The sequence below is a fragment of the Carcharodon carcharias genome, chromosome 1 (assembly GCF_017639515.1).
Source record: "Carcharodon carcharias isolate sCarCar2 chromosome 1, sCarCar2.pri, whole genome shotgun sequence".
In the NCBI taxonomy this organism is placed as follows: Eukaryota; Metazoa; Chordata; class Chondrichthyes; order Lamniformes; family Lamnidae; genus Carcharodon; species Carcharodon carcharias.
In genome coordinates, this window is record NC_054467.1 from 249,171,071 (window position 1) to 249,184,600 (window position 13,530).

Below are 13,530 nucleotides of genomic sequence, written 5' to 3' on the forward strand. Positions count from 1 at the left end.
AGCCTCCTTCTGTTCCCTAATTATTCCAGGGGCTGAATATTCATGAGTGGGTCAGGTTTCTGACATCAGCCACTATTCGCTCTTTCTCCCGATGTAATTCTAAGCGTCTCTCATACCCATTTTGTTATATTATTTACAGTGATGCTTTTTCCTGTGACTCATTCCACTTGCGTTAATGTAATTTATATTCCTATAAAATCAAGTTTTATGATAGTACATAAAGTGAGTGATTTAGATTAAAGCGGTCATTGTCTTCTGTTTAGTAAATGCTTTTGTTTGGCGAGATAGGGGTGTTGCACATCATTTGCATGACATTAATGCACACACAGGCATCAAAATTATTAGTTTTGAAGTGAAGTTCTATGCCTGCAAGCTAAGGAAAATGATTGGTACCACTAAATCAGGGGGCATAGATTTAAAGTAATTTGTAAAGGAAAATTAGAAGGGAGTTGAGAGGAAATGTTTTACCCAGGCGGTGTCGGGTGTCTGGAACTCACTGCCTGAAAGGTCGTGGAGGCAGAAACCCTCATTGCATTGAAAGAGTCTTAGACATACACTTGACCTGCTGTTACCTACAAGGCTACAGGCCAAGATTTAGAAAGCGGGATTAGGCTGGAAAGCTCATTCTTGGCAGCCACAGACAGGACGGGCCAAATGGTCTCCTTCTTGGCTGCAAATTTCCCTGATTCTATGACTCTAAGAAAAGGAAGAACCTGCGTTTGTAAGGCACTTTTCATGTCAGGATATCCCATTGCAAGGTTCTGGAAAAGCAATGAGATAAAGGAAACAACCAGTTTGTTTGTTTTTTTTTGACAGTGTTTATTGAGGGAGAAATGTTGACCAGGGCACCGTGTTTGTCCTTGCGTCTTTTGACCTTGACTGGTTTGCCGTCCAGAAGCCAGCCGGATTGATAGGGTGGGTAGGACTCGGGAGCAGGCTGCAGGATCAGGGGGACCTGATCCATGACGCTGGTGCAGGGGGGGGGCGGCTCCGATCCCCCAGGGGAAGTCCAATCTCCAATCCCAGCATCCATTCTGTGGGGGTGGATATGATGGTGGGGCTGGCGGGGAGCACTCCTGCTACCCTTGACCCACAAGCAGTGCTGTAAAGGCATTTGCCTAATCCCAAAGCCCAAAGTTGTCCTCACCTCCCTTTATTGAAAACCCAGCTGGGTGCTGTAGAACCTGCAAGACAGGTTAACTGAGAGGCTGCCAGCCTCACTAAAATATTTAAATTGTCAAATCACCTCCTGGGAACAGGTTCTATGCCCCATTCCCTTATCTTGCCTCTGGAAGAGGACGGGTTGGAGATTTTTAAAAACCCTCTCTCTCTCTCCGCCCCCCACACACACACCTTAAACCAGCTTATATTTCAACTCTTTCTTGGACTCGAACTCAAGTTCTGTCGAAGGGTCATGAGGACTCGAAATGTCAACTCTTTTCTTCTCCGCCGATGCTGCCAGACCTGCTGAGTTTTTCCAGGTAATTCTGTTTTTGTTTTTATTTAAAATTTTAATGTCTGACTCAATCCCAGCCCAAGCATTTTTTGGGTGTTAAAATCCAGTTCTTTATTGACAGCACTTTGGTTCAACATTTAGGTTGTAAAAATGAGGCCTCCAACAATGCAGCAATAAAGTATTGATTTAGATTATATACTCAAGTCCCACGTAAAGGACTTGAACCCACAGCTTTATTGACTCATTGTCATGAATTCTCTCACTAAATCAGACTCAATTAGCAAACTGGCTCCATCTTTAGGTAAGTTCAACCTTAAAAACCAAAGTTCCCAAAACTCTTTGTGAACCTCAGTGAGCAAACTGCTTTAGCTTTATAGAGAGTATAGTTGGAATATTCAAGCTTTGGGACTAGTCTGATGCACGGCAATGGTCTCAGTTGATTCTGCACACCACTATGCTCTGTTGACTGTGTTTGAAGGAAACACGGCTTTCATTTCTCCTATCTTGTGGTTTAAGAGCATTCCATTGCTGTTCTCCTTTAGAATGAACTGGGATGACTCTTAAGAAAGTATGGGCCGGGGTATACATCTTATAGGTCATCAAGGTCATTCTTTGCACAGGCCATATACTGCTTGTCCTCTATTTCACCATTAGCAATGGCTCTATTAGTCATTTTATTCCTTCCACCGCAATACCTCTCTCACTTCATCTACCTTGTCACTAACTTCCGTTCTTAATACGATATTTATACCTTACTCAACTACGATTTCGCAAATTCTAGCTCACTTGCTATTTTATTACAACCAGATGCCAATGTTGGATAAGATATTATTCCACAAGCATAATATTATTGTCAAATTATTTTGATTTAGCTTAATTTACTATTTTCTTCCAGAACATTTTTTATAAATAATAAATATAGGTGCTCATCTACATAGTTCGTAATTGCATCAAATAGGCCTTTGCCCTGAATGGAATGTAATCATATGCTACAAAATCCTTTAATGTTGCATTCTGTTTGACGGGTGGTATATCTCCAAGATGATTATAACCGAATGGTGTTTTCTTTCATTAGGCTTAGAATTCAGAGCAAGTGGAATTAGTTCTCAACCTGCATAAAAATTGCATTTTGTGATTTTTATTTTTTCTGCTTCCTTCATCATTCAGTGGATCTCCTGGGCTTGTTGAAATGGCGTTACAACACTAGCGCACTAAACGAGAATCTGAAAAAACTGATGAAGGTGGATGGAGGGGAAGTTGTCAAGGTGAGAGTAAGCGATCGGAGCTAATGCAATTGGTTTGTTTGTTGTTTTGTGGGTATTCACTCAGCTGAGAAATGCTGGAAAATGGCAAAATATATGTCCCAACATGTCAGGCTCTGCTGGTCAAGCTGCTCGCCCCATTTGTTTATGATTGGTTATCCCAACTTTTCTGCTTTGAGTTCAGGTCCTACTCCAGAGACCTGAGCCCAAGTGCAGTACTGAGGGAATGTTGGAGGTGCCGTCTCTTGGATACGGCATTAAGGCAAGGCCCCATCTATTCTCTCAGGTGGATGTATGGCACTATTTCATAGAAGAGTCGGGGAGTTATCCCCGGTGTCCTGGCCAACATTTATACCTCAACCAACATCAATAAGAAAAAACAGATTATCTGGTCATTATCCCATTGCCATTTGTGGGAGCTTGCTGTGCACAAAATGCTGCCTCATTTCCTACAGTGTAATAGTGACTGCCTGATAAATGTACTTAGTGGTTGTAAGGCATTTTGGGATGTCCTGAGGTCATAAAATGTAAAAACAAGTCATTCTTTATTTTGGTGAATAAAGGGTGCACGATGTTTGCTCAAAACAATACATAAATTTTAAACTATTGTCACAGTACCTTCTCCTCCACTCACGCACAGACTCAAAGGGCTTTTGTGCATTAAGATTCTATGATTCTAGAAATGGTGGAGGTAAAGGTGAGGTTAAGATCAAGTGAGAAAGTTTGCTAGGCCTAATAGCCTTCCTAAAAATGCTCGTATTTCTAATGTAATGGTGCTGCTAATTGCAGCAGGACATTTTAAAGACTATACGGAAAGAAAAGTAACATTTGTTTTACAGCTGATAAGAGTCGTTAGGGATTCAAGGGCACGTTTGTCAGCTCTGCGTGTAGAGGAGAGAACAGTGATGCAATCGATCAAGCGTGAATGCCCACAAAAGTGCTGACTGGCATTTACTGTGACACTGCGTAACTCCAGTTGTAGCTCAGTTCAGCCAAGATCTGCAGTGTGGGTTATCATCTGGTTTAGCAAGATGATGGAAAAGCACACCTGCCAGGTTTTAGGTTTTTTTCTTATATATACCATCTGTCTTTGTGCTTCGTCAAGGAACTTTAAGAGGGTGTATTTGGAATTTGGAAGGTCGTTGAATCCTTTATCGTTGTAAGGGCGAGGGAGAACAGTTTAAATCCCAAATGTATTTTAACCGTAGGGTCATAAAATGATTACAGCACAGAAGGAGGCCATTCGGCCCATCGTGCCTGTGCTGGCTGTCTGCAACAGCAACTCACCTGGTCCCACTCCCCTGCCTTTTCCCTGTAGCCCTGCTAATTTTTTTCTTCCAACAATTATCCAATTCTCTTTTGAAAGCCGCATTGAATCTGCCTCCACCACACTGCCAGGCAGCGCATTCCAGGCCCTAAGCACTCGCTGCGTGAAAATGTTCTTCCTCATGTAACTGTGGTGAGGGAAGAGTATGTGCACTGAGGATCGGATCGTGTTGTACCAGGTGTGAGCCATGCCTCAGTTGGTGGCACATCGGTCTTTTGATTCAGAGGTTGGGCATTCAGGCCCCACCCCAGGCACAATTACTCTAGGCTGATGCTCCCTGTGCAGTTCTGAGACATTTTTCACATGAATGGTTAAACTGTGCCTCCCACCGCCCCCCCCCCCACCACACCCCCCACCATCTGACCTCTCAGGGGAGTGTAAAGGATCCCATGGTATTATTTTGAAGAAGAGCAGGGGAGTTCTTCTGCAGCGTCCCTGCCAACATTTGACCCTCAACCTGCATGGCTGAAAAGTGATTATCTTGCTATGATCTTTGTGCTGCTTTCAGCCTCTTACTGGGCACAAATTAGCTGCTGAGTTTCCAAAATTACAACATTTCAAGAATAGTTTACACTGGCTGCGAAATCCTGAGGTTGAGAAAGGCACTAGAGAAACACTCTCAGGTGAAATGGAGCGCGGGTTAGATGCTGGATCTCCTTCTGTCTAGCCTTACCAACATGTCTCAGCTCCAGCCTCTGTAGATAATGAGCTGTAAACCCAGTCACTGCTTTCTTCTCCGGATGTGGAACCGCTGGATGCATCACTGCAGAGCCCACAGCGCCCTCTTTTAAAGCTACGCCTGCCCTTTCACTTCAGTTTTATTTTATCGGAAGCAATGCTCTAAGAAGAAATGTGGGCTGCCTCTTTAGAGGTTGAACATTATGGGTTCATTACCCACAAAGAGCATTGTGTTCCATTCTCACTCTCCAGTCAGAGACGCTGCCGTTTTTTTTAATGTGATGATAAATGTCTAAGATGGCATCAAACAACAGACAGTTTTTTTTTTAATAACAAAAGCAGAGGGAAGTAATTGAAAGATATGGTTTGCCCTTTCCACTTTCTCCCTGACTGTCAAGCTCTGTGTTCCAAGAGCTTTATCTAGAAGCTCGATAAGGTGGTGGATTGTTTTGAGCTAGTACATTGTCGTCTGCAATGTGTTCAGATGCCAGCTGAAACAAAAACATGTAGAGTCATGTCGAATTTGTAGCTGGGATATAGACCATCCAGCTCTGTGTCAATATTTAAGCTCCACACAAGTCTCCTCCCATCTTACTTCATCCTAACAGCATATCCTCTATTCCTATCTCCCACATTGACTTACCTAGTTTTCCCTTAACTGCATCTACGCTATTTGCCTCAATTACTCCGTGTAGTAGTGAGTTCCACATTCTCACCTTCCTCTTGAGAAAGACGTTTTTTCTGAATTCCCTGTTGGATTTATTTGTGACTATCTTACTTACATTTATCACCCTTAGTTTTGGATTACCCCACAAGTGACAATATTTTCTTTACATCTACCTTACTAAATCCTTTCATAATAATAAAGCAATCTATTAGGTCACCCTTCAGTCTTCTCTTTTCTAGACAGGAAATTGAGCCTGTTCAATCTTTCCTGATAGTAGTACCCTCTCAGTTCTGACATTGTTGTAGATTTTATTTCCACCTTCTGTGGTGCCTCTGCATCTTTATTGTAATACGGAGACCAGAACCGCAGACAGTTTTCTTCAACAGCTTCTCTCCTGCAACAAAGGTTTAATTGTTCAATTTCTTCTCTCCTGTCCTGAAGAAGCAGTTGGGGTCAGCTCTGAGAATGCCGGCATCCTTCTAGCATTTAAGATTATTTGGGTTGCTATCTATGAATGCAGGAACAGGGGAGTAGGCCAGTAAGTTTCTCAAGCCTGTTCTGCCATTAGTTAGATCATGTCTTTTCTGTATCTTAACTCCATCTATCCACCCTGGTTCTGTAACCCTGAGTACCCTTCCTCTAACAAAAATCTATCGCTCGCAGTTTTGAAATTTTCGATTGATCTCCAAACTTAGCAGCATTTTTTGAGGACAGAGTTCCACTATTCTTCGTGTGAAGAATTGCTTCTTGACATTATCCCATAAGCACCTGGCTCTAATTTTAAGCAAAAACAGAAAATGCTGGATGAACTCAGGTCTAACAGAATCTGTGGAGAGTAAAAAGTTAACGTTTCGTTAGCTCTGAAGAAGAGTCATACAGACTTGAAACATTAACTCTGTGTTTTATTTCTCTCCACAGATGCTGTTCGACCTGCTGAGTTTTCCCAGCATTCTCTGTCTTTGTTTCAGATTTCCAGTATCTGCAGTATTTTGCTTTTATCTGTAATTTTAAGGCTTTGTTTGATCTGGACTCCTCCCAGCAGTGAAAATAGTTTCTCTCTATCCACGTCATCAACTCCTTTAATCATCTTAAACACCTCAAATGGATTACCTGTTAATCTGCTACACTCTAAGGAGCACAAGCCGAGTCTGCACAAAGGCAAAATGCTACAGATGCTGGAAACCTGAAATAAAAAATGCCAATGCTGGAAATACTGTAGAGAGAGAAACAGAGTTAACGGTTCAAGGCAATGACCTTTCATCAGAATTGAGAATAGTAAAAAATGTAATACGTTTTGAGCAAGTAAAAGTGGGGGGAGGCTGGGCAAAGGAGCAAAGGGAAGGTTTGTGATAAAGTGGAAGACAGGAGAGATTTAATGATAAAAGAGTTGATGGTGCAGGGCCAAAGGGCATGATAATGGGAGTAAAGAAGCAAAAAATGTGTCCAGAGGAGGGGGGAATGGCAGAATAATGAACATCTGAAAGCAAAAACAAGGGAAAGAATTAGAGTAAAATTAAAAACTTGTAAAGAAAAAGGATACAAAATGTGAGCAGAGGTCACAGTCTGAAATTTTGGAACTCAATGTTGAGCCTGGAAGGTTGTAAAATGCCTAACTGAAAAATGCCTTGTCGGTGCAGCCTGCCTTTATACTTCAACTCTTTTAGATCTGCTGGCAGACTATTCAAGCTTGCATTTTGGGGAAATTGGAGCAGAACCTGACAACCGATGATGACCCTCAACTGATCTTCACTCACGTGCAATTTGACGAAGAGTGCAGGAGGGCATGCCAGGAGCAGCGCCGGGCACACCTAAAAATGAGGTGTCAACCTGGTCAAGCTACAACACAGGCCTATTTGCAAGCCAGACAACGTGAGCAGCATGCAATAGACAGAGCTAAGTGATCTCACAACCAACAGATCAGATCTAAACTTTGCAGTCCTGCTGCATCCAGTCATGAATGATGGTCAACAATTAAAAAACTCACTGGAGGAGGAGGCTGCACAAATATCCACATCCTCAATGATGGGGGAGCCCAGCACATCAGTGCAAAAGATAAGGCTGAAGCATTTGGAACAATGTTCAGCCAGAAGTGCCAAGTAGATGTTCCATCTTGGCCTCCTCCAGAGTTCCCCAGCATCACAGATGCCAGCCTTCAGCCAATCAAATTCAACCCACGCGATATCGAGAAATGTCTGAAGGCACTGGATACTGCAAAGGCTACGGGCCCTGACAATATTCCAGCAATTGTACTGAAGACTTGTGCTCCAGAACTTGCCACGCCCCTAGCCAAGCTATTCCAGTACAGCTACAACACTGGCATCCACCCTGTGGAAAATTGCACAGGTATGTCCCATTCGCAAAAGGCAGGATAAATCCAACTTGGCCAATTACCCCCACATCAGTCTACTCTCCATCATCAGTAAAGAGATGGAAGGGGTCATCAACAGTGCTATCGAGCAGCACTGACTTAGAAATAACCTGCTCACAGACGTTCAGTTTGCGTTCTGGCAGGATCACTCAGATCCTCAGCTCATGACCTCATTACAGCCTGACTTAAACATGGACAAAAGCGTTGAACTCTAGAGTTGAGGTGATAGTGACTCTCCTTGACATCAAGGCAGCATTTGACTAAGTGTGGCATCAAGGAGCCTTAGCAAAACTGGAGTCAATGAGAATCAAGTGGAAAACTCTCGCTGGTTCGAGTCATATCTAGCACAAAGGAAGATGGTTGTGGTTGTTGGAAGTCAATCATCTCAGTTCCTGTACATCACAGCAGGAGCTCCTCAGGGTAATGTCCCAGGCCCAACCATCTTCAGTTGACCTTCCTGCTATCCTAAGGTCAGAAGTGGAGATGTTCGCTGATGATTGCACAATGTTTGGTCATGACTCCTCAGATTCTGAAGCAGTCCATGTCCAAATGCAGCAAAACCTGGATAATATTCAGGTTTTGGCTGACAAGTGCCAAGTAACATTCATGCCACACAAGTTCCAGGCAATGACCATCTTCAACAAGAGAGAATCTAACCATCGCCTCTTGACATTCAATGGCATTACCATCGCTGAATCCCTGACTATCAACATCCTGGGGGGTTACCATTGACCAGAAGTTGAACTGGACTAGCCATTTAAATACTATGGCCACAAGAGCAGGTCAGAGGATAGGAATCCTGTGGAGTACTCACCTCCTGACTCCCCAAAGCCTGTCCACCATAAGACCATAAGACAGAGGAACAGAAATTAGGCCATTCGGCCCATTGAGTCTGCTCCGCCATTCAATCATGGCTGATAAGTTTCTCAACCCCATTCTCCCGCCTTCTCCCCTTAACCTTTGATCCCTTTACCAATCAAGAATCTATCTATCTCGGTCTTAAATACACTCAATGACCTGGGCTCCACAGCCTTCTGTGGCAATGAATTCCATCTACAAGGCACAAGTCAGGAGTGTGATGGAATCAACTTTGCCTGGATGAGTGCAGTTCCACCAGCACTCAAGAAGCTTGACACGATCCAGGACAAAGCAGCCCGCTAGATTGGCACCACATACACAAACATTCACTTCCTCCACTACCGATGCACAGTGGCAGCAGTGTGTACCACCTACAAGATTCTCTGCAATGACTCACCAAGGCTCCTTAAACAGCACCTTCCAAACCAACGACCACTACAATCTAGAGGGACAAGGCAGCAGATAGATGGGAACAGCACCACCTGGAAGTTCCCCTCCAAGTCACTCACCATCCTGGCTTGGAAATATATCGCTGTTCCTTCAACGTTACTGGGTCAAAATCCTGGAACTCCCTCCCTAACAGCACTGTGGGTGTACCTACACCACAGGGACTGCAGCGGTTCAAGAAGGCAGCTCACCACCACCTTCTCAAGGGCAACTAAATTCTGGCCCAGCCAGCGATGCCCACATCCCGTGAATGAATAAGAAACAAAATTCCGTTCGGGGGCAGTGGATGCTGGTTCAGCAAAGGGAAGCTTGGCTCATATTTCACTGTCTTAAAATTGCAGCCAATTGGAGGGACTCAAATGGTTAAAATAAGCTAAGTCAACACCGACAATAACCCATCTTTATAAAGTGCTCCAGCTTTTTGCATGTCTCCTAGTCGTTTATATTTAAGAGGGAAAACTTAGCACCATTGTGGATTATACCCAGACTTTCATGAAAATGACTTAGTTTCACATTGAGCAGTATAATTGCCAACCTGCCCAAGGGATTTCAGATCTTTGTAATTTTAGATCATTTTAGATATATGGTTACAATACTCTGCAGCAAGGATTGACTGGGGTTTGAGCACAAAGTGTAATGTACATTGTCATATTAGATTTGAGGTCGTGGGGGTGGTTCCATGGCTTGGGATTCTTCGCGGGGAGTGAGAAATGCAGATCAGATCATGACCTTCTAACCATTACCCCCTAATATTTTATATGCTCCTCGCCCCCTGCAATTCATCTGAAAACTTCATGGCTTCGATGTTGACTTTTGCCAACAGTGTAAAATGGTTGATCAGTTCAACTGCCTGTTATACATCTCTCTCTCTCTGACTTAAATGTAAATGATAACTAGGAGACTTGTAAAATAGTGACTGATCCAATATTGCCGTTTTTATACTGTCAGCTAAAGTCACCATTATCCCTCATCTGTTTAGGATTCATGTGAAGAGAAGTTAGGGTTCAGTTACGGCAACAAGATCGATCACAAAGTTGCTGTGGATTTGGATTCGATCTAATCTCACTCTAATTTAGAAAATCTCCTGTATCTCCATTGCAGAAGCGCAATGTGCCTTAAGGCATCTTGACCTCTACACAGTGTCCATCCAAATGCTCGTTCCTTATTTTTAAACTTAGAACCTCCTCACGTTAGCCTTCTTACCATAGAAACAGAGAATCATGCGCACAGGGAGCTATTCAGCCCACCTAATCTGTGCTATCCCCAACTATTCAGGGAGGCGCACTCCTCTGTTCTTTCCCCAGTAGCCCTGTAAAAATTTCCCCCTATAACCAAATTCCTTTTGAAAGTTAATATTGAAAGTTAACAGTTAAAATTTCATGCAATGCGTTCCAGTTCATAACAAGGCACTGCAGCCAAAATGTTCTCCTCATTTTCCCAGGGTCCTTTGCCAATTGCCTTAAATCTATAACCTTTGGTTATCAATCATTTCATGATTGCAAACAGTTTCTTCTTGTTTACACTATCAAAACACTTCATAATTTTCAAACACTTCAAAAAGCTCCATAGCCTCCTCTGCTTGAAGGAAAAAATGTCCAGGGTTCCTCAACTCTCCACATAACTGAAGTCCCTCAAGAGTCAAGACATATCCACTTGAAAGATTGAAACATAACAGTGGAGTGTTTGCTTTGTGACAGTAATATCGATATTCATGCACTGAAACACTCACCAGGACCTCACAGAATAAGCCTTTTGGTTTTATTAGAAGCACCAAATTTCTTTCATTTCAGCCAAGGGGATAACAACAATGGGATTCAGAAATGCTTTGTCCAATTTGTAACTCGCATCCGTTTAATTAAGATTCAGTACTTACATAACATAATCCAAAATGATTCATTTGCAAACCATAACCTATCGTGCTTTGGGTTGCTATTAGACATACAATCTTAATAGAGCTTAAGACTGTAATGCCCCAATCTAATTAATTTTAGAAGCACCAATGTGTAAAGGAATCTGCCATTATATGGCAAGTTGCCAACCATCACAGGCCTAAGGGGCTTCAAGGATTTTTCTATTTTTGTATCTATTTTTCACAAGATTATTTTGAATGGGGGAAGCCATTCTCTTGGATTTGCTGCAGTCTTTGTGATTCCAGCTTCCACCCTGTATAACCTTGAGTTCGCTTAAAACTCTCCCCAGCCGTATCCTAACTCACACCAAGTTCCCTTTACCCATCACCCCTGAGCTTGCCAGCCTACACTGGCTCCCCATCCAGAAAAACCTCCCTTTGAAGGTTCTCATCCTCCTTTCATGGTCTCTCCCCCTACCTTATCCCTGTAACCTCCTCCAACTCTACAGGAGTTGCGCTCTTCCAATTCCAATCTTTCACAAATCTCCAAATTCCTTTGCTTCACCGTTGGCGGCTGTGCCTTTAGCAGCCTAGGCCCTGGAATTTCCCTCCCTGAAACTCTCTACCCTCTCCCTCATCCTTTAAGCCACTCTTTGCTATTAGACATACAATCTTAATAGAGCTTAAGACTGTAATGCCCCGATCTAATTAATTTTAGAAGCACCAGTGTGTAAAGGAATCTGCCATCCATCTCAACCAGACTTAAGGAGCTTCAAGGATTTCTCTATTTTTGTATCTGTTTGGTCTTTTGGTCAGCTGGCCTAATCTCTCTTTGTGTGGCCCATGCCAAATATTTTCTGATGATGTTCTTGTGAAGCACTGTGGACATTTTACAATGTTAAAGGTGTCATATAAATGCAAATCGTCGTTGCTGATGTGTGTCCAAGGGGAGGTGGTGGTGTAGTGGTATTGTCCCCTAGCTTGGTAATTCAGGGACCTAGGGCAATGCAGTAGGGGGGCCTGGGTTCAAATCCCACCACAGCAGATGGTGGAATTTAAATTCAATTTTTAAAAAATCTGGAATTAAAAGTCTAATAATGACCATGAAACCATTGTTGATTGTTGTAAAAACCCATCTGGCTGACTAATGTCCTTTAGGGGAGGAAATCCTACAAGTGACTCCAGACCCACACCAATGTGGTTGACTCTTAAATGCCCTCAATGGGATGGGCAATAAATGCTGCCCTAGCCAGTGATGCCCACATCCCCAAAACAAATAATTTTTTAAAAAAGTACAATGGTGTTAGATAGAGAATTTCAGGATTTGGATCAAGTCGGGATGATGTTTTACGTGGAGGTAATGGTGTTCCTATACTGTATTAAGTTTAAATTTAATACTCTCAGTATCCAGCAACAGATACATGTAAGGGAATCCATTCTCACTATTCATCACATCATATCAACTCCATTACAGTTGGTAGCCAGGAAACCACCAATTATTCAAAAAAATCAATTGAACGACACTCCATTTTATGTATTTACATTGAAAGGCCGACTTGGGTGTGAGTTTGCACTATTCCTTGTATTGAGACTAGGGCTGATGTGGGAGTGAGTATACAGCGAATGTTTCCCATGCTAGAGACAGCACGGGTGAAATGGAGGTTACAGGTGCCTCTAACCCACATGTAGAAAACAAATGGCAATCAAATATGCAGAATAATTATCCCATCATGCATGATTGATGATACGACTCAATAAAAATGTCAAATAAAATAAGGATTCAAGTGAGGCCATTGAATTAATGTAAGAGATGCTATTGTTAGACTGAGTTGCCTCTTGAATCCTGTCATTTCAACAGTGTATGCATTAATTCAGCACCATCACACTGCCAGGTTCAATAACTCGTTGCATATGACACCTTCCAGTAATCCAGCTCCCTCACGCTGTCAGACTCAGTAACTCCTCCTGGCCAAGGGTCCTGCGGTAATGGTTGTATCTCTACCCATTCAGTTCCCTCACTGTCAGGGTCAGTAACTCATCCTACCCAGCACTTTCTGCTGATGGCTGATGTTGGTTCAGCCCTGTCGCATTGCCACACTCGGTGTCTCATTGCATCTAATCCCTTCCTCGCACTATTCAGTTGAGTAACTCCTTCCGGCCCTGAGTTACTGTATCTCTAATGACATTAATGCTGCTTCTTCAGGCTGTCAGGATTAGTGACCCTTTCCAATCAAACTCCTGTGTTAATGACTGTAACCTTACCGGTGAGAATCCAACACCCTTACATTGTCAAGTTTTAATCTTTCTCTGTCAACATCCCATTCTAAGAACTGTATTCCTTACTCATGTTAATCCAGCTCCTTTACAACATTCAGACAACATTCAGGCAGGGGCTGATAAATGGCAGGTAAAGTTCATGTGACCATCTCCAACAAGAGACAATCTAACCATCTCCCTTTGGCACTCAATGGCATTACCATTACTGAATCCCACACTGTCAACATCCTGGGGGTTACCATTGACCAGAACCAGAAATGGACCAGCCATATAAATACTGTGGCTGCACTACCATCTAGAAGGACAAGGGCAGCAGATATATGGGAACACCACCACCTAGA

The 13,530-nt window shown here is 42.9% G+C and overlaps 1 protein-coding gene across 1 annotated transcript in view; it reads left to right on the plus strand.

Annotated features, from left to right (window-relative positions):
• LOC121278030 (dedicator of cytokinesis protein 2-like) overlaps positions 1 to 13,530 on the plus strand; it is a 1,199,266-nt gene that overhangs the window by 319,671 nt on the left and 866,065 nt on the right. The window contains exon 19 of the mRNA XM_041188048.1: positions 2,624 to 2,721. Within this exon, the coding sequence (XP_041043982.1) occupies positions 2,624 to 2,721 (98 nt within the window). The remainder of the gene's footprint in view (positions 1 to 2,623; positions 2,722 to 13,530) is intronic.